The sequence below is a fragment of the Convolutriloba macropyga genome, chromosome 13, assembly GCF_964194025.1.
Source record: "Convolutriloba macropyga chromosome 13, txConMacr16.3, whole genome shotgun sequence".
Classification (NCBI taxonomy): Eukaryota; Metazoa; Xenacoelomorpha; order Acoela; family Convolutidae; genus Convolutriloba; species Convolutriloba macropyga.
This window is the reverse complement of record NC_134480.1, coordinates 34,775,253-34,798,654: the sequence shown is the minus strand read 5'-3', so window position 1 is coordinate 34,798,654 and position 23,402 is coordinate 34,775,253. Positions and strand designations below refer to the sequence as shown.

General features: G+C 36.8%; 1 protein-coding gene across 2 annotated transcripts; it reads left to right on the top strand.

Annotated features, from left to right (window-relative positions):
• The first annotated feature begins 136 nt into the window (after positions 1-136).
• Positions 137-22,760, top strand: LOC142351832 (chymotrypsin B-like). 2 transcript variants are annotated; one of them, XM_075404042.1, is made up of 4 exons: positions 137-490; positions 13,429-13,513; positions 14,674-14,890; positions 22,367-22,760. In XM_075404042.1, exons 1-4 carry the CDS (start codon positions 205-207, stop codon positions 22,667-22,669), a joined length of 891 nt encoding a protein of 296 aa, XP_075260157.1. In that variant the 5' UTR covers positions 137-204; the 3' UTR covers positions 22,670-22,760. The 2 variants fall into 2 exon arrangements, with proteins under 2 accessions (XP_075260157.1, XP_075260156.1); XM_075404041.1 differs by having other exon boundaries at positions 13,423-13,513.
• Positions 22,761-23,402: the final 642 nt, after the last annotated feature.

Here is a 23,402-nt window from a genome sequence, read left to right as displayed (position 1 = left end):
GGTTCTTTATTCGATTAAGCTCTCATTTTGACATTACTTGAAATAACAAACTGATGATTGTTTGTTGAATTAATTCATTGTCGTTCCAAATTCAGTTCATTTACAATTTGTGATCTTTTGGTAATTCGTCCTCTAACCATAAAAGTAAGATATTAACAATTTTAGCTGGGCATAGCAAAATATAATCAAAGAAATCAACCTGAAATGTTGATTTTTAACAAAGTTCTGGAATTAATTGTTTTCTGCTTTTTGTTAAACATTGCCATGACCCAAGACAAAAATTATGTGTCATCAATATCTGAAAAGACTTTGAGTTTTGCCACAAATAGTATTTCGGCTACTAGAGGTCGTTTCTACGTTCGTATTAACAACATAAAAGCTACAAAACCAACACCGATTCATTGGATGTGTGGTGGGGCTGCAATTAACACGCGTTGGATAGTTACAGCAGCTCAGTGCCTGATTAGTTGGAATGGAACAAAAATCCGCAGTAAGTAAATTTAGTTACTGAATGCGAAATTAGCTGTCAAGAGGTTGAAAAAAACGATCAGAAGTGTATTTCTTCAGGAAGATTTATAGTGCGATACAAAACATAAGAGCTGACCAGAACAAACAGGCCATTACATTAGAGCTATACCAAATAGACCAAACTCATGTGTTGGCAAGATTGGAGGCGCGACCGAAAATGTTGTTCAGATTACGAATTTGCGTTGCATACCAAAGTTTTCTTCCGTTTGAAACCAAACACAACAAAGATTTCCTACGTTTTTTTGTGTTTTTTTTGGTCTTCTCAACAAGTGACGACCAGGTTTTTGACTCCGATCAGCATACAAATTTTGCTGTCTGGCGGCCCTCTCAATGCGCCTTTTACATCAGTTTCAACGAGAGCATAAATTACATAAGATCTCCCCGTTGTCAATTCAAAGACGATGAAGGTCAAACCTGTCCGCTAATTTTTCTTTCGAAAAAGGACGCAGTTTGCGGGGAGTAAGATTTTTGCTCTGAAAAAAGTGTGAGCAAATTACAATATTGCAATAAACCATAGTCAAATTTGTTGATAGTTATGCGAAGAACTGTTTTTTCAGGTCCATCAAAGCATACAAGAATACGAGTTGAGTTTGTCAAACTGACTATTTGCTTATTTTGCTACTTGTGCAAGGGCTTTAAACATTTTTTGCCTTTTGATTTTCTTTCAGTAAAGCACAAATCAAAAATTTTTGCCAAGGTAAGCATTCGCTTCCATTTATTACGACAAAAAGTTGCAATTTCAAGGTTTTCGGAAAATATAAAGCAGTTAGAACCCGGAGGTTCGTGGTAAAGCAAATCAGCGCTGAATCAGTCTAGAGAAATTCTTTTTTTTTCTAGATGGCAAGTACTGTGTTCACGACATTATTTCCATTGGCGCGTCCTAATTTTTGAATAAAAATTCCTTCATGAAAAAACTTATGTTCAGCTTAACTCCCACAAACAAGGTTGTCTTTAAATGCGATTAAACCTACCGCGTTGCTGATTGTAACATTTAATTTGCGCAACAATTTGCAACCACTGAGCTAAATTGGCTTTGTGATAACTACATGCAAACCAGCTTATGTCTGAAGATTTTGTATACTGCTATAGTATTTATCAGTTATTAGCTAAAAAGTATGACTTTATTCTGCTATGACCTAATTTAGGGGTATGAGTAATTTCAGATTTTACAGGATAAATTTAACCTAAGCGAACTCAGTGTTCTCAATATAATCATAATGAAGAAAACTGCACATAAAAACCTAAAGAATCTGTAGATGCAACTTTTTTGAACTGAATTAAATTTTCGCTCCAGAAATGCGCTGGTTTAGCACATTTTAAAAACAAAATTAACGTGTGTTGCACAGATAGAATGTGAAACAAGTTTTTTGTTAAATATTAGAAATTTGTTAATTTTATACAAAATAAGCATCATATTGCCCAGAAAAGATGCCCGGGCCGAGGAATTTGGCCAAAATTATGTAAGATCAGCGGCAACTAGCGTTGACAAGTCGGAAAATTCACCTCAATTTTCTTACATAATTTTGCGTTGAATGCGTTGAATTTAAAGACAAAAATTCAACGCATTCAGCGCAAAATTATGTAAGAAATGGCGGTGAATTTTCCAACTTGTCAACGCTAGTTGCCGCTGATCTTACATATTTAGCGTTGAATTTAGCGTAGATCTTACATATTTAGCGTTGAATTTAGCGTAGATCTTACATATTTTTGCGTTGAATTTAGCGTTGATCTTACAAAAAAATCAACTCGTAGAACTCTGGGTATGGGACTCGAACCACTGACCTCCTAGTTACTTGTCGCCTCTTCTACCATTGCGCCACCGTACCTTGGTTTCCTTAAGAGCCGAAATCCTTATAAAGCGTAGATCTTACATATTTTGCGTTGAATTTAGCGTAGATCTTACATATTTTGCGTTGATTTTAGCGTAGACCTTACATATTTTGCATTGAATTTAGCGTAGAACTTGTATATATTTCGTTGAATTTAGCCTAGATTTTACATATTTTTCGTTGAATTCAGCCGAGATCTTACATAACTTCAACGTATTCAACGCATTTATCATGTGAGAAGTACTGGGAAAAATTTAAAAAACTTTTTAAGTTTTGAAAAAAAATTTGAATTCCTAAAATGGTCTGAAATGGTTTTTGCACCGTAAGAGAGCACTAAAAAAGATTTTTTCTGACTTCTTGTTACTCAACTTTGGAGTATAGGGTTCGAAATAGTGAAAAAATTAAATTTTCGAAAAATAAACTTGAAAAAGTTTTGAAATCGTAAAATGGTCTGAAACGGATTTTGCCCTATAAAAGAGCACTAAAAAGTGATTTTTCTCACCTCTGCAGTATAGGATTGAAACAGTTAAAAAATTAACTATTTAAAAACAAACTTGAAAAATTTTAAATCGTAAAAGGGTGTCAATTGGATTTTGCACTATAAAAGATCACTAAAAAATGATTTTTCTCTGACTTCACATTTCTCACCTTTGCAGCATAGGGTTCGAAACAGTGAAACTGATTTTTCGAAAAAAAAACTTGGAAAAGTTTTGAAATTGTAAAATGGTCTCAAATGGACTTTGCACTATAAAAGAGCACTAAAAAGTGGTTTTTTTGCTGACTGCATTTTTCTCACCTGTGAAGCATAGGGGTCGAAACAGTGCAAAAATTGACTGTTTGAAAAAAAACTTGAAAAACTTTTGAAATCATAAAGTGGTCTGAAATGGAATTGAAAAAATTCAAACTTAAATTTGCAAAAAATTCTACGCAAAATATGTAAGATTGGTGTTGAAAGCGTAGAATTTATGTAAAATCTACGCTAAATTCAACGCTAAATATGTAAGATCTACGCTACAATTCAACGCTAAATATGTAAGATCTACACCAAATTTCAACGCAAAATATGTAAGATTGGCGTTGAATGCGTTGAATTTATGTAAGATCTACGATAAATTCAACGCTAAATATGTAAGATCTACGCTAAAATTCAACGCTAAATATGTAAGATCTACGCCAAATTCAACGCAAAATTATGTAAGATTGACGTTGAATGCGTTGGATTTATGTAAGGTTTACGCTAAATTCAACGCTAAATTTGTAAGATCTACGCTAAAATTCAACGCTAAATATGTAAGATCTACGCCAAATTTTAATGCAAAATATGTAAGATTGGCGTTGAATGCGTTGAATTTATGTAAAATCTACGCTAAATTCAACGCTAAATACGTAAGATCTACGCTAAAATTCAACGCTAATTATGTAAGATCTACGCCAAAATTCAACGGGAAGTTATGTAAGATTGGCGTTGAATGCGTTGAATTTATGTAAGATCTACGCTAAATTCAACGCTAAATATGTAAGATCTACGCTAAAATTCAACGCTAAATATGTAAGATCTACGCCAAATTTCAACGCAAAATATGTAAGACTGGCGTTGAATGCGTTGAATTTATGTAAGATCTACGCTAAATTCAACGCTAAATATGTAAGATCTACGAAAATTCAACGCTAAATATGTAAGATCTACGCCAAAATTCAACGCAAAATTATGTAAGATTGGCGTTGAATGCGTTGAATTAATGTAAGATCTACGCTCAAGCGTAGATCTTACATAAATTCAACGCATTCAACGCCAATCTTACATAATTTTGCGTTTTTTAGCGTTGACACCTCGACCCGGGTGATTAGACTTTTTCTTAAGAAATTTAGTTTAAACTTGTAATTGTGTAAATCCAGAAACCAGGAAAGACGGTAAAAGAATTTTAATTTTTTAAGCGAACCTTGATTTTGTTTACATTGCTGAAGAGATCAGTAACTGTTGTCACTAGGTCCAGCTGGAAGAACCTTAGTTGTATTCCTGGTAACGATTACATGCTCAAGGTAGTTTTTTGTTGAGTTTAAATCTGAGAAAACTGAAAGATTATGATTCAATAACGACCAATAATAACAGAGCTCAAAGAAACGAGCTTGCAGGAATCTTGCCAGACATTTTTCTAGAGTCTGGCATAGTCTTTCTTCAAGATATCCATCCGGTCAGTAGCTAGTAAAGATAAAGTCTTCTCTTCTTTAATATAAGGTACTGAAAGTTGCGACACAAAAAACGGCCAATTTCGCATAAATATTGGGATCTATTCTTTTCCCCCTCTTAAAGTATCTAATACTTTAAATCCCGGGAGCGCAAACGTTCTATGTAACAACGTTTACGTTCTAAATAACAACGCATATATTATAATTCCGAGCAATGAAAACACATGGGGGCCGAAAACAATAGATCCGATTGCATTGCGGATGAGCTTAACAACTCAGAAATCAAATTGAATAGCGCTTCAGGGTCATTTCAAGCCTTAAAGCTAGAATAGTGTGACAAGCGAAATTTAATGCTACATTCTATCGAAGCCAAACGGATTTGGTCATTTCGTCAACATTTATATTTAGCAACTATTATTAGTACACAATAGTCATTCATGAAGTAAAACTCAAATTCGAACTACCTCAACCACCAGCAAAAAAATACTACGACTTAACAGTATTGCATCAGATTCTTTGCGACTGGATTGCGAATCAACCTGTTATTGATACAGAATATTCGACAAAAATTCTACATGGTTAACAAATTTCCCATGACATCAAATTTACACTGAAAAAGTGACGTTATGGAAAAGTGTTCACATTCTGTCGACATCATTATCTACAACCAATCAACAGTTGAATTTGACATGTAAATCCACGTGACTAGCAGCATAAAAGGAGCTCGAAAAACTACCAAAAATCAGTTGAAACTCATATATTTGGTTATATTAATTTGACATACAGTGCGTATTGAAGAACGCTTTCTTGAGCGGTTAATTGCTTGTTATCGTGTCTTGTTTCTGTAGATCAAATTAGTGATTGTACAGTGTTAACTTTACTTTGACTTGTGAAAAGAGAATTAACTTTGATATTCTCAAAACTTTCTTTCTGAGGAACGAAGTTCCTAAGTAAGAGAAACTTTGTGCAAAGCATAAAGTCAGTTTCTTTTACTGGCTTTAACGAAGCCTACTCTAGTTCAACATTGGTGTTACTTAAACCAATAGAGAGACTTGCTAACAATAAAGTTAGAAAAATTATTATTCTTGTTCACTTATAGTTACAGTAATTCAGCCCCTTTCTGTAATCTTTGTAGCAGAAAGCCGAAACTTTGTAGAAGTATAGCCAATTTACAAGGCTACAATTTGTTGGAAATAGAATTCCTATTGTCGGCTTATAACTTGAGTTATTAACAAAAACTCAACAAAATTTTGATTGTTTCAATTTGATTTATTTTGTTATTCTGAGAGAAACAAGTTTGTTATACAGCAAAGCTGAGCGATTAGTTATCAAGCGTAATAGAGCAAAAAGTAATGCAACGGTAATCTACAGTATAGCGGATAATACAGTTCACGAAAGTTAACTGCAAAAACACAAAATCCGGACAGATTTGAAACCGCTGAAACGAACTGGGCGGTGTAAAGTTTTCCTTGACTTTGATAGGAGAGCAGCCGTTACGTTTGGTCCGCCGACCCGGACAGTGGAAGGCAAACTGCTGTCCAATCTGATGAAGAGAGTGCCGAAGGCACCCTTCAAAGAGAATCAAACAAATCAACACCAACAGGCCAGCGAGGCGAACAGAAGAGTGCAATTCAATAAAGAAATTGAAGTGCGAACCCTGCTCAAAGGAAACCAACAAAGCAAAAGCGAACAGCAACCAGGCAAGTCAAGCACAACCAGCAGAGATGAGCTTCAATCAACAGCTCACAGGTACGATAAGAAGCTTCAAATGTTAGTGGAAGAAGTTAACACTAAAAGAAGTCTTGGCTACAAAATAATTGAAGATTCAGATCGACCCAACAAATTAAAGGTCCTCTATCAACAGACTGTCCACCGCCTAGAGGAAGAAATACCCAAGCAACTGCATCGTCGAAACAAGCTTGTGCCCTACCAAGCAAATTTCGTTGAAGAACATCTGAAAGAAGCAAGGAAGTGCAAAGCAAGTTTGGACTATCAATGGCTTTAATATATATGCAAAGGCACGCAACCAGAAATAAATGCAGAGCAAAGCAACCCAACCCAAGCCGTGAATGACATCGAGAGCCACAACAACTACCCAAAGGACAGCCCAGTTGCTCAAACAGTGCAAAATGGAGCAACAGCAAGTGGCCAAGAAGCGGAGAATGTTTCGGAAACACCGTCAGCAAAGCAAAGGCGAGAGGAAAGGATGAAAAAAATCGATATCGATTTCAAAACCAAGAGTCGACTGGAACAAGCACGGTTTGAGCGGGGGAGGCTAGAGCTGTAAATGCAAATGAAGGAACTGGAAACCAAGCATCAACTACTGGAGGAAAAGCGCGAGCTAGAGCGCAGAGTGAAGAGAACAGCATTAGAGAACGATGATGCTCGTTCCCAATCAACCAGTGCTCGAGACAAAATACTCTTCAACTGTACCACCAAGAAGAGAGATGTCTCTGACTGGGCCAGCAGGATCGACAACCTTCTAACACCAGAACGATCAACAGCTCGCTTCGATGCAACCCCTAAAAGAAACATGTCTAGTCACTTCTCACGATATCGCAGTTCACGAGACCGATCCTCAAGTGTTGAAGACCGAGACGTTTCCCCCAGAGCTGGTCTACTACGATACAACAGTGAGTACGCAGATAGTAGTAGCCAACCAAAGCTGAAGTTGAACAACTTTGATGGAAACACTCTTGAATGGCCGGAGTGGTCTAGTATGTTCATTGCTACAGTGGATCAACGACCAATACCAGACTCAGAGAAGATGAGCCATCTGAAGACTCTACCGACAGGCAAGGCAAGGTCAGCGATCTCTGGAATGGGCTATTCTGGACAGTTCTATGGTGCTGCATGGAGCATTCTGGAGAGGAGTTTTGGGAAGGCCTCATGTGATCACTGATGCATAACTGGAGAGCCTTCGCAAAGCAAGTCAGGTGAAACCACACGACTCAACAGGTCTGATCAGTTTCTCAGTTATTGTTTCGAACTTTGTGAATGTGGTCAAAGAGTACAAGCAGATTGGTGATCTGCAGTCAAGCTCGACATTGTATATGGCAGTAGATAAACTACCCCAAGTTCTCAAAGAGAAGTGGTGGTTCTATGTTGATGATAAAGATGAAAATTGGCCTGATCTGATTATGTTTGAAAAATGGCTATCAAGGATAGCATTCGTGCACGAACGGTTTTCAGCTTTCAAGGGAGAGCGAAGAGAAGAAGACCGAAGAAGCACAAATAGAGACAAACGGTTCTCGAAAACGTCGAACTTCAGTGCAAGTTCCAACGTGAAAGAAACGAAGCAAACGCAAAGTGATCACTGTCCGCTAGCTGATGGCACTCATAAAATATGGAACTGTCCACTATTCAGGAACATGAATGTGAATCATCGGTACGCAGCTGTGAGAAAGCAACGCTTATGTTAGGGATGTCTAGGCAAAGGACATGCAATCAAAGATTGTAAAGTCACTGCGTGCCGCATCAATGGATGCATCAAGAAGCACAACCGATTGCTACACTCAGAAAACCAAATGGACGAGGGCAATCATGCAGTCAACGTAAGCGCAGCAACAATCAACCAGAGTAACGAAGTTACTAGCTTTCTTCAGATAGTTCCTGTCTCAATTCAGAGCGGTGGCAACCGGCTGAATACATATGCTTTCCTCGATAGTGGATCAAGAATTTCATTCATCGATCAAAGTGTGCAAGAAAAGTTACGAGCCCAAGGCACCGATGTGACGCTCAACATAGCTGGCATACACGTAACGAAGGATCTGAAGACAGAAAGGGTTCCTCTAAAAATAAAGGGACTACATTCAAAGGTGCATTCAATCGAAGCGTTTGCACACCCGTCAATATCCTTGGGAAACACAAACTACAATTACAACAAGCTGAAGCAAAGCTTCAACCACTTGAGTGTTTTACCAAAAAAAAGCTTCAACTTGATGGAAGTTGGCATCATCCTTGGTCAAGATGCTTATGAGCTACAACGCCCATTGGACTTTAAGATAGGAACACGAAGTAAACCTTTCGCCGTTCACAGAGCTAGGATGGGTAGTCAGTGGACCCATGACGGGCAAAAGAAGACAAAATGTTTGTCATTTCGCCTTCACAGAAGATGTGAAAGTGGCTGAGAATATCCAAACCTGGTGGGACATAGAAACCTATGCTTCCAAAATCAACGTCGTCAGTCAGTCAAAGAAGGAACTGCAGGCAAAAAAAGATGCTAGAGAGTACGACAAAGTTCACAGGCTAGCGGTACGAAGTGGGAATGCTGTGGAGTGAACCAGAGCCAAACCTACCGAACAATTACAGCTCAGCCTTGGGCCAGCCTTACTCACTGGTGCGGAGATTCCAAAGGGACCCAAACCTGAAAAATTTGTATCAACAGTCAATAGATACAGATGTAGAAAAACGATTCGTAAAGATATTGGACGAGTCCGAAGTGAAAGGCACCTTCGGGAAAGAATGGTATTTGCCACACCATCCAGTGCTAAACCCGAACACGCCGGGCAAAGTAAGACGTGTTTGCAACGCTGCCTCCAAGTACAAAGAAGTATGCCTTTATGATAAGCTACTAGCACGACCTGATCTGCTACATGGGTTGATTGGAACAATATTCAGATTCCGTGAAGGACCAATAGCCCTGACAGCTGACATCGAATCGATGTTTCTACAAGTGCAAGTCCCCGAACAGGACAGAAGTTGCTTGAGGTTCTTATGGCGTCCAAGAACTAACGAACCTGTTCAGATATACGAATATCAGCGTCACGTATTTGGAGCTAAAAGTTCTTCAACTTGTGCAAACTATGCTCTAAAGCGAGTGGGACTGGACAACAAAAAAGAGTATCCGATGGCAGCACAGGCAATACAAAACAACTTCTACCTGGACGATTTCATCAAATCAGTAGAAACCCCGGAAGAAGAAAATTTTCAACCAACTACAACCTCTTCTCTCACAACATGGATTTGAACTGAAGAAGTGGATAAGCAACAATGATGCAGTTACCGAGGCAATCCCAGAAGACTTGAAGTCAATCAGCAACACGTAGCAAGTCGAAGTGGAACCCAGTACGGAGGGATCTTCAGTGCTAGGACTACAATGGACCGTTACTGATGATAGCCTTCAAGTTGGTAGAGGTACCAACAAAGAAGTGGAAATCCCTATAACCCAGAGGAAGATTCTGTCACTGGTATCTACAGTGTTCGACCCGATCGGATTGTTTGCTCCGTTCAGTGTTCATTGTGGTTGAACCAAGCATCGATAGAAGATACTTCAACAGAGAGAGGGATAAAACTGAGCTTCATGTGTTTGCTGACGCATCTGAAGACACGATGTGTGCAGTGGCTTATCTACGTTCACAACCAAAAGAATACTCAGCTGACTTAGCATTTGTCATTGGAAAATGCAGAGTGGCACCGATGAGGCATCTTTCAATACCGCGATTGGAATTGCAAGCGGCAGTTATGGCAGTGAGGTTGAAGGAACAGATAGTCAAGGAACTTGAAATGAAGACAATTAGTTGCAGTTTTTGGTCAGACTCAACTACAGTATTGCAGTGGATACACAGTTCCCATCGCAAGCAACAAGTGTTTGTGGCCAATCGAGTGGCTGAGATGCTAGATACAACTGATGTTTCACAGTGGAAACATGCCAGCGGTATCAACAACCCAGCGGACATTGGCACCAGAGCAATCAACATTGAAGAACTCAAGAGAAGTGAGTGACTCACTGGGCCGGCTTGGTTAAAACGACCAGAAAATGAATGGCCGGAGCAGGTGAAACTAATATTTACATCAGATGGAGAGAATATACCCTCATCAGTATTCATGATACAGGCTGAAGAGAAGAAAGCTGTTATCCAGTGGGAACGATTCAGTAACTTCAACAGACTAGTAAATACAGTGACATACGTACAGCGAGCATTGAACAAACAGAGACCAGCAACACACATGGTTAGCATCGAGGAAAGAGCAAAAGCAAAAGCAACAATCTTCAAGCTACTACAACAAGAACAGTTTGGTGAAGAGATGAAATCTCTCAAAGCTGAAAAGGAAATTCCAAAAGTCAGCAAAATTCTACAGTTCTCCCCCTTCCTGGATGAAGAAGGACTTATTCGAGCCAAAGGCAGAATAGGCAAAAGTCAGTTGGACTTCAATGCAAAGCATCCAATTTTGCTACATTGGAAACACCATGCGGTTGAATTATTCTTGCGAAACGAGCACAAGGACAATCAACACGAGGGCACTGAGCATGTAAGAAACATTGTTCAGCAGAAGATGTGGATCCTAGGCATACGGAACGCCTTAAGATCAATCAAGAACAAGTGCATTACCTGCAGAAAAGGCAGAGCACAAACGATAGCACCAGTAATGGCAGGTCTACCCGAAGAGCGGTTAGATGCTTCAACAGCCTTTACAAATGTTGGAGTCGACTACTTTGGCTTTTCATTGTGAAGATGGGGCGAAGCAATTAAAAGCGCGATGTTGTTGTCTCTTTACTTGTCTAACTATGAGAGCGGTGCATATAGAAGTGGTACCTAAGTTGGACACAGACAGTTGTCTCAATGCAATAATGAGATTTATTGCCCGAAGAGGCAAACCAAGTACAATCATCAGTGACAACGGAACAAACTTTGTTGGAGCTGAAAGAGAGTTTGCGGAGTATGTTGCGGCATGTAACAAAGAAGGGATCGAAGAACATCTAATTCAACGAGGGATCAGATGGAAGTTCAACCCACCCGCAGCACCTCACTTTGGAGGAGTATGAGAGCGGTTGGTGAGAAGTTGCAAGAAAGCAATGTATGCAGTGTTGGGGAACAGATCAGTCACCGAGGACGTTCTTTCAACAACGATGTGCATCGTTGAGCAGACTTTGAATGTGAGACCTTTGACTCCAGTCAGTTCAGATGTTAATGACTTAGAAGCATTGACTCCCAATCACTTCTTGCTTGGCAACAGGAACGTTGCCAAGCGCGGAAGAATTTGTAGAAGAATACCCTATCTACCATGCGCGGAAGAATTTGTTGATCATCGAAAGCTCTTTCGACAAACTCAAGCCTATGCAAATCTCATATGGGACAGATTTCGTAAAGAATATCTGCCAACTCTGAATAATCGGCAAAAATGGCGATCTACGGCGAACGAAACACTTAAAGAAGGCGATCTCGTTTGGTTGATCTAAGAGAGCAATATGCGTGGATATTACAATCTAGATCGAGCTGCGGAGACCATCGATGGGTCTGACGGTGTGATTCGATCAGCTATAGTTCGAACGAACGACGGAGTGTACAAGAGACCAGTAGTGAAGCTCGCCCCAGTACTACCTGGAAAAGATGTTTTCGCGATGGAAAACAGGGCCGGCGATATTGCGGCTGAGCTTAACAACTCAGAAATCAAATTGAATAGCGCTTCAAGTTCATTTCAAGCCTTAAAGCTAGAATAGTGTGACAAGCGAAATTTAATGCTACATTCTATCGAAGCCAAACGGATTTGGTCATTTCGTCAACATTTATATTTAGCAACTATTATTAGTACACAATGGTCATTCATGAAGTAAAACTCAAATTCGAACTACCTCAACCACCAGCAAAAAAATACTACGACTTAACAGTTTTGCATCAGATTCTTTGCGATTGGATTGCGAATCAACCTGTTATTGATACAGAATATTCGACAAAAATTCTACATGGTTAACAAATTTCCCATGACATCAAATTTACACTGAAAAAGTGACGTTATGGAAAAGTGTTCACATTCTGTCGACATCATTATCTACAACCAATCAACAGTTGAATTTGACATGTAAATCCACGTGACTAGCAGCATAAAAGGAGCTCGAAAAACTACCAAAAATCAGTTGAAACTCATAAATTTGGTTATATTAATTTGACATACAGTGCGTATTGAAGCACGCTTTTTTGAGCGTTAAATTGCTTGTTATCGTGTCTTGTTTCTGTAGATCATATTAGTGATTGTACAGTTTTAACTCTACTTTGACTTGTGAAAAGAGAATTAACTTTGATATTCTCAAAACTTTCTTTCTGAGGAACGAAGTTCCTAAGTAAGAGAAACTTTGTGCAAAGCATAAAGTCAGTTTCTTTTACTGGCTTTAACGAAGCCTACTCTAGTTCAACATTGGTGTTACTGAAACCAATAGAGAGACTTGCTAACATTAAAGTTAGAAAAATTATTATTCTTGTTCACTTATAGTAACAGTAATTCAGCCCCTTTCTGTAATCTTTGTAGCAGAAAGCTGAAACTTTGTAGAAGTATAGCCAATTTACAAGGCTACAATTTGTTGGAAATAGAATTCCTATTGTCGGCTTATAACTTGAGTTATTAACAAAAACTCAACAAAATTTTGATTGTTTCAATTTGAATTATGTTGTTATTCTGAGAGAAACAAGTTTGTTATACAGCAAAGCTGAGCGATTAATTATCAGGCGTAATAGAGCAACAAGTAATGCAACGGTAATCTACAGTATAGCGGATAATACAGTTCACAAAAGTTAACTGCAAAAACACAATATCCGGACAGATTTGAAACCGCTGAAACGAACTGGGCGGTGTAAAGTTTTCCTTGACTTTGATAGGAGAGCAGCCGTTACAGATTGTTCCTTCTGTTTTGACACCCTTAAAGTTTTCCTAATCGAATTGTTATCGAATAAAACAAGAAAATCTGAAATGATATCGATGACAGCATTTATCTAATGACTTAAGATAGTAAAATATTAAATATTTACCGCTAATCAGGTTGTGAATACAAATCAACGCCCGGGACTATTTTTTAATTTTTTTTTTGATTTTTTTGCAATCAACACACTTAAAATGTTGAGGTTGATGTACTTTTGAAACATTGCTGAAAAAACTTGTTTTTCAGCTGTAGACATGAAAGTGGAACGTACTGACTTCACAGTTGCAGGTCTAAAGAGCACGACTGTTCCTGTTACTAACATTATCGTCCACCCAAAGTGAGTTCCCGTACCTATGATTCAGTGACAATCAGTACTGATTCAGGGCAATTACAGAGAAAACTAAAGTTTTTAGTACTGATTCAGAAGGATTTCAGAACCAACTGTGATATGATTTATGCATTTCTCTGAATCAGAGCAAAATTCAGAGAAAAGACTCTGTATTCATCTTAATCAGAAGATAATTCAGAATGAATCACTGAATTAACTCTGAATCAGACAAATTCAGTTTAAAATGTGACCTGCATTAGACTCTGACTCAGTATTAAATTCGGCTTAGAATTAGATACGGGTTTGCAATTAATCGTTGTTAATCAGAAGAAACCACAGCAATAACTGTTCTTTTCTTCTTATAAGAGTTCTCTCATAATAAGTTATGAGTAATTTGACCACGAAGCTGGTCGGGGGATAGTTTCCCATTATGGTACGACCTCAATCAGGGCTAAAATTTTGTGGGCTAAAACTTTATACCGTTAGCTGTTTCTCAACGCATTCACCGCTCTCTTACATCTGTTTTGCAATATAATATCCGTTGAAGATATTTGGTAATTTTAGTGGTCATTTTTTGTAAGATCTGCAATTCATAGCAGTGATTTTTTTCACCGCTCTAAACGCATTCACTGCTATTCTTACATCTTTTTTCTGCAATTTTGTTTTAACCCGGGTTACGTAATCCGCATTGGTGATTTTGAACGCAGTACTTTGCGTGGGTTGAAATCAAACATAAAAACTGTCAAAAACGTGCAAAAACCTCTCGGTAGTTTTAAACAAACTATCAAGGAGAAACAAAATTTTGGCCGTTTTGATTTGACAAAACATTGGGTCAGATTGACTTCGATTACGGACAGGGGGTCCAAGCAAGAACAGCAGAACAGATCGAAATTTGGGCATGAACATGACAGAGCAGAATTTGAATACTATGGACCATAGACCGAACAGACCCAAGGTCAGCAGACCCTGCACCCCCTCCCAACTCGCGCATACCTGTATTGCTTTGTGGGACCTCGTCCTGAGCGTGAAGATGATTAAAATCCAAAATTTTCTACTCGTCTCTCTTAAAACAAAGCCGCAAACTAAACTAAACTAAACGTTTAATGCTAAGAGGGCTAAGTGATGGATCAGAAAGCATATATAATCAAATGCAACGTCATCATTTTCAGATTCTCAGTTGCAGCCAAAAGTGTACCAGTGAACGATATTGGACTAGTTCGGGTTAATTTGCCCTTGTCCAAAAGGAAACCTATCAAACTGTGTAGTGATTCTGTCGGCCAAGGAACCAGTTTGCATCTCCTGACAATGGGAGCAGTGAGGCGTCACAGAGTTCCAATTTTTCCTAAAGTTCTACAACAAGTGGCCTTTACCGCCTCCACATTCCGGGTTTGACAACCTTCTTTTCCCAACCCAGGATGAGGTTCCAGGCGAAAACAAGTATGTCCAAACTGCCAAAGATGAAAACAGGAGCAAGAACCGAGAAACGCTCGAAAGTCTGATGCTGGCACTAAAATCTGTTCATGAATGCACTAAAATTAGCGCATAAAATTCCGTCTAGGACAGTCTGGACATGCTGGTTTCCGTCTGGCATTTTAAACTGGGTTCTGATTTCAAAGTACAACCCCAGTCGACAAGTTTGCCAAATTTTACCTTGACATGCGGTGAAATTTAAATTCACAAGAACAGCAACAAAATCGCTTTTTAACCTTGAAAACGCTGAAACGCACTAAAATTGCGTCGAAATTGCATCATACTTTTAAATTACATTTTTTCAAGAAGACTTGAAACAATAATACTTAAACTGCCTTCAAAAAAACACTGATCTGAATTGCGCAACATATCCATACTTTTTTGAATTAATTGCAATAAAACGTTATATAAAAAAGCAACCTTGAGCTCGTATCGTCAAAAACCAGTTTTTTACTGATCAATATCTTGGGGAGTTGAAGCCTACTAAAAACTTTGCGATCTCCGCGGATCCTTAAAGCAACCAGGAACACTCTAAAGACTATCCAATTTTTGTTGTTTTTTTCAGAAACTTTGATTCCGGTTTATTCTCTGGCATTTTTCTAAAATACATACAAAAAGTTTAGACAAGAGGTTTTAGAAAACAAAGAAACCTCAGGTAAAACTGCAAAGAAGTGGATACTCCTTCAAAAAATTCGTTCTTTAAAAAATTAAATTGATGAAATCAAAATTTTTTATTAGTCAGACTAATGTCGAGCCAGTGACAATCTGCTTCACTGAAACTTGTTTAAAAAGTAGATTTGAAAGCAATTGTTTTTCTCTACAGAACTATCTCGAGATAGAAACATCCAACAGAAAAAACAGAGGAGGTGATGTTGATATTTTTGTACACAAAGAAGCGACAAAGAAAAAAATTGCATCAGTTTATACAAAAACTCTGCCAACTATTTGTTTGAAGGTTAAAACTTGCGGTAAAACATAATTTTTGAATTGTGTATGCGTTCCGCCCAATGTTACAAAAAGCAGATACCTTTGGAAAACTTTCTTCCTATATTGATCAATTAAGTATAACACCCAGTACTCTACATATCGTGTGTGGGGCCTAAATGTTAACTTTTTGAAGAAATTGGCAAAATTGATCCTAAAAATTACCCAGAGGGAAATGAGTGCTTTGGCTCTTGTAGACACTCAAACTGCAACGCTCAAAACTATTAGAACAAAAACTTGTATTGATGTTTTTTTTACAAATTTCAAATCTCAGAGTTTTATTGAGAAAACCAGAATCAGCTACCATTACACTTTGGGACTAGAGTTTGTAAAAGGAGAGAAAAATTCTGAAAGTATTCAAATACTGAGAGGAAACTGGAATAAACTAGGCGATGATCATCTCCTTGGTGAATTCAACTGTTATCTCCCGAAAAAAATTGAATCAGTGTGGGGCCAATTATTAACAAGTGATACCAAAGATATGCAGAGATAGTACATGAAAAACTGACTGAAGACTGAAGCGCTCCATACTTTTTTGCTACTAAAGCCATCAAAACAAGGATCCAAGAAAGACTGGATTGATAGAGAAGTAAAAAAAATGCTCGACTAAAAAAATGCGAACTCTGGATGCGTTATTTAACAACAAAATCTCAAAGCGATAAAGTAGCTTACGAAAAACCATTCAAAATGTTAAGGAAAAAATACGAGGAAAGATGTTCGAATTTTATGAAAAACAAATAATGATAGAAGCTGGAAACAGATATAGGAAATTTTTGCAATTTTTTCAGTTTGTTAACGAAGTAGTCAACGTCAATGGAGATGAAAAAACAGGAGTAAAGACCGCTGTTGAAGATCTTCATAAGTTCAATAGATTTTTGCTACAATAGGAGCTAACTTAGCAAAAAAAATTTCCTTCACCAAAACTGACACAGAGATCAAAACAAATAAATTCTATGCTTTTCAGGACAATTGATGAAAAAGAAGTTAACGCGGCTATTGCAAAGACTAAGAAAAATTACTGCACAGGCTGCTATAATTTGATTTACGTCTAAAGCAAAGCTGTATCGGCAAGTGTTTCCCCGGTTCTGACGATGTTTTTCAACAAAAGTTTCGACGAGGGAAACTTTCCGAAGCCTTTTAAAATATTGTCAGTAACATTTCTTCATAAATAAGGAGAAAAGAGCAAACCAGAGAATTACACAACGATGTCATTGTTACTTATCATTGACAAAATATCTGAATCCCTAAATTTCGACAGATTTAAAAACTATATAGAAAAATCCAAATTCTCAATTTGGGTTCCGATCAAACCACAGCTCTACCAACGCAATTGTTTCATTGTTAGAGGATATCAGAGTGAATAAGCAAAGAAAAAGAAAATGAAATCAAGGTTTTTTTCTGGTTTTGAAAAAAGCATTTGATACAGTCGACCATCACATTCTCTAAGAGAAATGTTCAGATTATAGATTGAGGGTTAAAGTTTTGAGCATAATAGCTTCATTTCTGCACGACAGAACACAGGTGGAGAAACTGAATGGCAAAACTTCAAAATCTAGAGAAGGGTTGTTTAAAGTATCGCAGATTTCCATCCTTGGACCGCTGTTGTTCAATCTCTATTTAAATGACATTTCTTGTAAAATTTAAAACAGTACAGATTTTCTTTTTGCGGACGATACCGCTATAAAATTCACCGGAACCCCGAAAACAATAGATAACAAGCATCAGTTAGCTTTGAACAATGTTACACACTGGCTAGAACAAAATAAGTTTACGGTAAGTATAAAAAAAGACAATGCATTTCAAGCAAAAGAAAGCCAGTGAAGGCGGCTTTTCATTTTACGCGGAATAAATGGAAAATGTGAAAAGTTTCAAATATTTAGGCATCATTCTAGATAACCGCTTAACATTTGCCGAACATAGCAATAAAATCCAGAAAAATTGAACCAATTCACTGCTATGTTTTATCGGCTGAGAAAGCTCCTAAAAGTACCGCATATGATAAGTGCCTATAAGAAATATGTACAGCCAATCATACAGTACGGAGTTCTAGTTTATTGGTCGACGACAAAAAGTATTCTACAGCCTATTGATAACAAAGTAAACAGATTGCTGAGAATAATTTTTTCTACGAAAAAGTTTGATTCAACTACAATAATACGCAAAAAGAACAACATCTACACCATAAAAAGGACTTCATTTTAACGAACTGCTAAAGTTGCTGATAAAAATGATACAAAAAGAATGCAATGTAAAACAACTGCAAAAATCAATTGAAGAAAAAGAGCTGATTAAAATTGATGGGATGAGGAAAACGAAAGAACAACTTAAAATTAGTTAGCCTAAACTATGTAACTGCTCAATCACAGCAAAGTTGAGAAAACTATGCAACTGATTGCTAGGGTTGGACACTACTTTTTCAAAAGTCTGAGCAAACAGAAAGAAAAACAAGCTAAAAATTTGCTAAAACTTTCCTCAAAAACTATGTTATTGGTTCCTTAGACATAAAAAACTATATTTTAAGCTGATTGGAGTCATCAATTTTAGTAAGCTGTATACTTCAGTTTAACTGCAAGAATTGTGCTTTGGTTTTAATTGAAGTTTATTCAAGACACATAGTAAGTTCTTTTCCCTGCATTCACCCAACGAACTCTTTTTGTTTATCTTCCTCAAAAAGGCGCCTGAAAACGATGCATAGGGGTCAATGGTGTCCTTTCTGAGCGCATGTGAAATTTGATAATAAACTAAAAGTGTAAATGCCCTTTTGTATAATGCGTAATCCGTAAACAAATTATTATTTATTAATTTCTTTCAGGTTCCGCGTCATCCTAGGTAAGAATGAATACGATCACACATATAGATAGAGTATCATTTTAATATATTTAAAATCAAAGGTTTCTTAAACGAAAAGTTTTTCAAATTTAGGATAAAAAATATGCTGTGGTTTAACAAATGTTGAAATTGGAGACACTGAATCAAAAGCTTTTTAGACAAGAAGTAGCTAATAAAACAACCTGAAGATTGATTCCGGGCAACATTATCTGTAGCTTGTATGTTATTCTCATTCCAACATAGAAAAAGACAGAAATGAGTGAATTTCTAAATTGCTTAATGGTTACTATGTTTTTAAAATAAATGCTCGAAACGCTTTCTTTCGAAAATAAAGACAAAAGCTTCTTAGGCCAGACAACCGATGATGCCAATATATTCCTAATGATGAACGACAACTAAAGCTGCTAAAAATTTTATTCTCATTTAAAAACAGATCAAACTATCAGCTTCTAGAATATAGATCAAACCTGCTCAATCTTGTATGGTATATTAGTTCCCCTATCACTATTGTGCACATCTCAAGCTTTAAAAAATTTTAAAGTAAAATTTCCTTCTCTTAAACTTCATCGGTTTGTTCAATGAAAATTTCAAATGATTTGGAAACCTGGGATCCTAAACATAAAAACTAGGTAAACTATAGCTTGAAAATCTATCTGAAGATAGATTCCGTAACAAAACGAATGAATAACGCATCCATTTGTTAGTTTGAACAAAATAAAAAGAACGCCAGCAGAATGACATGTTGGGCACAATTATCTGTCGTTTAAATGCATTTCTCATCCCAAAACAAAGAAGACGGAAGTGAGTGAAAATTTTTTCAAATTGCTCAATGGTATCTAAGATTTAAACTTGAACACTTTGAATAATTTTTTAGAAAACAAAAACTATCGTTTCTTAGGCTGGACAACCGAGGATGCCAAAAATTTCCTATTGATAAAGAACAACTAAAATCCCTTAAAAATTTAATTTTCAATCGAATATAGATCAACCTATCAGCTTCTAAGTTTGGAAGTCAATCAAAGCACCATTCACCTAGGTTTCTAGGTTCGCAAATCTAACGTTTCAATGGTTTACTGCTTTTCATTTAAAACTACAGTAGATTCTCAATATTTAGAAAACGATCATAACAATAGAGAAACATTTGTATCAAAAATATATTTTAGGTTGGCCTCAAACTTTTAGATTTTTGTGCGTTTTGTAAAGTTTTTATAAGTCTTCATCGCATTCATTCCTACTAATAGTTCATCGCATTTTTATTTTTATCTTTGCTTGTGATGATACCAGGTTGTTAAAACATCTTTTTCTCTCTCTTGTCTAAATTGAATTCGCAGTGCAAGCAATCAGCAAACACAGTCATTAGGGTGAATATTGAATTCGCAACGCAAATTCGACACCAAATCTTGAAATTAGCCAGCGAATCAACGAATTGGCGCCGCGAATCAACGATTACACCGAAAAACTTTTTTGTCGTGTTTGTCCAAGTTGAAGGCAAACAATATTAATCGAGGGATAAAATAGCATCAAACTGGTATCTCAGAAATTTGGGTGGGTGAGCGCAATGCTAACCACAAGAGGTATGTTAAACAGTATCGGGAAAAAATTGCACTGTAATATGGACGAAGATTTGAATAATATTCTCTGATGACAAATTTTTATTATTTTAAGTAATGTTTGCTTCAAAGATTGCGTAGGCGCCCTTGCATGAAACATATTAAGATCAAACCTCCTCAATCTTGTATGGTATATTAGTTCCCACGCAACTATTTTGCCAATCACAAGCTTTACAAAACTTTTGTCTTAAAACTGTCTTCTCTCAAGAATTAATGGTTAGTTATATGAAAATTTCAAAGGATATCTTTAAATTTTATGAATTTGAAATATGGGAACAAACAAATTTATATAAGAAGTAGCTTAAAATTCAATCCAAAGATTCATTCCGTAAGATAACGAATGAATATTTTATCCATTCGTTAGTTTAAACAAAATAAAAAGAACGCAAATAAAATGGCAAGCTGGGCACAATTATCTGTTAATTAAGCGTATTCTTATCCTAAAACAGAGAAGAATATGAGAGTGAGCGACTGATTTTTATACATAAAAAATTGCTCCATGGTCTCTAAGTTTTAAACTTAAGATTAACTCTAAGAATACTTTAAATGTTTTTTTTTAGGCAGCAGCAATCGTTTCTTAGGCTAGACAACCGAGGATGCCAACCAGTTCCTATTGATTAACGACAACTAACGCTGCTAAAAAATTTATTCTCATTTGAATATAGATCAAACTATCAGCTTCTAAGATTGAAACTCGATCAAGGCACCATTCACCTAGGTTTGCAGATCTTACATTTTAATGGTTTCCTGCTTTTCAATTAAAACTACCGCCGATCTTCATTATTTAGAAGAACGAACGCAATAACCCACTAACATTTGTACCAAAGATATCTTATGTTGACCTCAAACTTTTAAATTTGTTTGCGTTTTGTTTTATATGTATTTTATAAGTCTTCATTGCGGATTTATTCATACTAATAGCTCATCGCACTTTTTTGTTCATCTTTGCTTGTGATCGTAAGGTGTTCGTAAGTTTATCACGTTTTCTATCTAACAAACTCCTAATCCTTGATTTATTCATTTGTCTGTAAAACATAATATAATCAAGATGTTAATTTATTTTTTTTTCTTGTCTAAACTGAGTTCTCAGTGCAAGCCATCAGAAATCTCAGACATTAATGTGAATATTGAATTCGTACTGCACATCTAACTCAAATCTTAAAATTAGCCAGAGTAATTGGCGTCGCGAATCAACCTAAATATAAACAACTGTTTTCATGTACAAAAGTGACTTCTGAAAACAGATTGAAGGGCTGTTTCCGAAGTTTGAGACCAAACTTGACAAACAATTCCTGCTTTGAAAAAAAAAAACAATTAAGAGCTCAATTTTTAAGCTAGTCAGATAGTTGATTAGTTGCGCCTGAACATTATGTATGATAGTTATGTTGGTTTGAAGATAATTATAGCGATTAAACCAAGTAAACGGAAAAAGTTTTTGTCGTTTTTTTAGCTGAAGACAACAATTGCCTGTGCGCGCGAAATATTGATAAGTATATGTTAGCACATGAATCTTAGCGGCCCGAGGAGGCTAAGATTCATGTGCTACCTGATTTAGAGAGCCAAAGGGTACGAAGTGGGTTAAACTTTAATTAAAATTGGAATAAAGAGCTCTATTGAATGAACAGTATCCGGGAAAAAATCTTACTCTAGTGTGACCGGACGTTTGAATAAATTTTTCTGATGATGTTTATTTTTTTAAAAAAAGAGTTTGCTGTAAATAATGCGTAGGCCCCTAGCATTAAACGTGCTAAAATCAAACTTTCACAATCTTGTTTTGATGTATTAGTTCCGATGTCGCTATTTTGCCCCTAACAAGTTTTATCATGAACAAGTTTTGTCTTAAAATTTGCTTCTCTTGAGGTTTGCCGGTTAGTTCTATGAAGATTTCAACGGATGTATTTAGGTTTTTCGTCCTGTCATTTTTACCAGAAGTTTTTGTAGTTTTTGCATTGATTTACGCATGTTTTAGTTTTCCGACATCTGGAATATGGAATTATGTCCAGAGTACAACATATGCACAGATCCAGTGAGCGCTGGGACTCACTTGTGCATTGGTGACATTGGCAGTCCTCTGATCAAAAAGGCTTGTCCAGAGGCAAAACATCCTCGGATAACCGAATGTCTAATGGGAGTAGCGAGCTACAGTAAAAATGACAAAATTGACGATTCTCTCTCGCTATCCATGAATAGTTGCAGCTCTAACAGCTTTTTTTCAAGCATTCCTTATTTTTATGAGTGGATTTCTGCGACAGTGAGAAACAACACCATGTGAGAATATCACCTGTTGCTAATATGCGTTTTAGACGAGTTTATGTTTCCCCAACAGCCACTGTTTTCCCGGAATAACTTAAACAAAGGGTTAAAGAGGCAGAACTTAAAGAATAATAACAGTTAAGTCAAAAGACTAGTATGAAAATACTATACTACCACTGGCATACAACTGACATCTTAAGAATTTCACCCAAAAAATATTGCAGAAGTAGATTGGAGGTTAAATTAAATTTTTAGGCGGAAAGCAGTGACAAAATCTTGATCCTAACTTAAACAATGACAAACTAATGACCCTAACTTAAACGAAAAGGGGCTGTTTTGGATGTACTGTTATTTTAACGATAAAATTGCTTTCATAATATTTTCTAGTGTTGTCTTAATTTAATTTATTTGTTCTCCATATTTCACCATGAAAGCGAGTTACTTCTTTTTCTCTTTTTCAATTTTTTCGAGATCTATCTATGTGCAGTATTTTCTCCATGCTCCTCGGTATTTTTTGTTTGAAAAGCAGTGAAATCTGTTCTGTCAAAAACATCAATAAAAAAGCGTTTGATTTCAAGTCTTGATCCATAGACTTAAGTTTGCAGGCTGGGATACCGGCTGGCAGCAGCACTATGACACTTTTTAATTCGGTCTCTCTTTTTCTGGGGAAGCACAATTTTTTTTCCTGGCACTGCATACCAACAAAAAGGCTTATTTTGCTTTCAGGTCAGAAGCCAACGGTTACACATGTA

Excerpts from the sequence above, each read along its gene's own strand:
- LOC142351832 (XM_075404041.1), top strand. The coding sequence starts at position 205 with ATGTTGATTTTTAACAAAGTTCTGGAATTAATTGTTTTCTGCTTTTTG. Across the intron at positions 491-13,422 it reads GAATGGAACAAAAATCCGCA|CTGTAGACATGAAAGTGGAA; the intron begins GTAAGTAAATTT and ends CTTGTTTTTCAG. Across the intron at positions 13,514-14,673 it reads AACATTATCGTCCACCCAAA|ATTCTCAGTTGCAGCCAAAA; the intron begins GTGAGTTCCCGT and ends CATCATTTTCAG.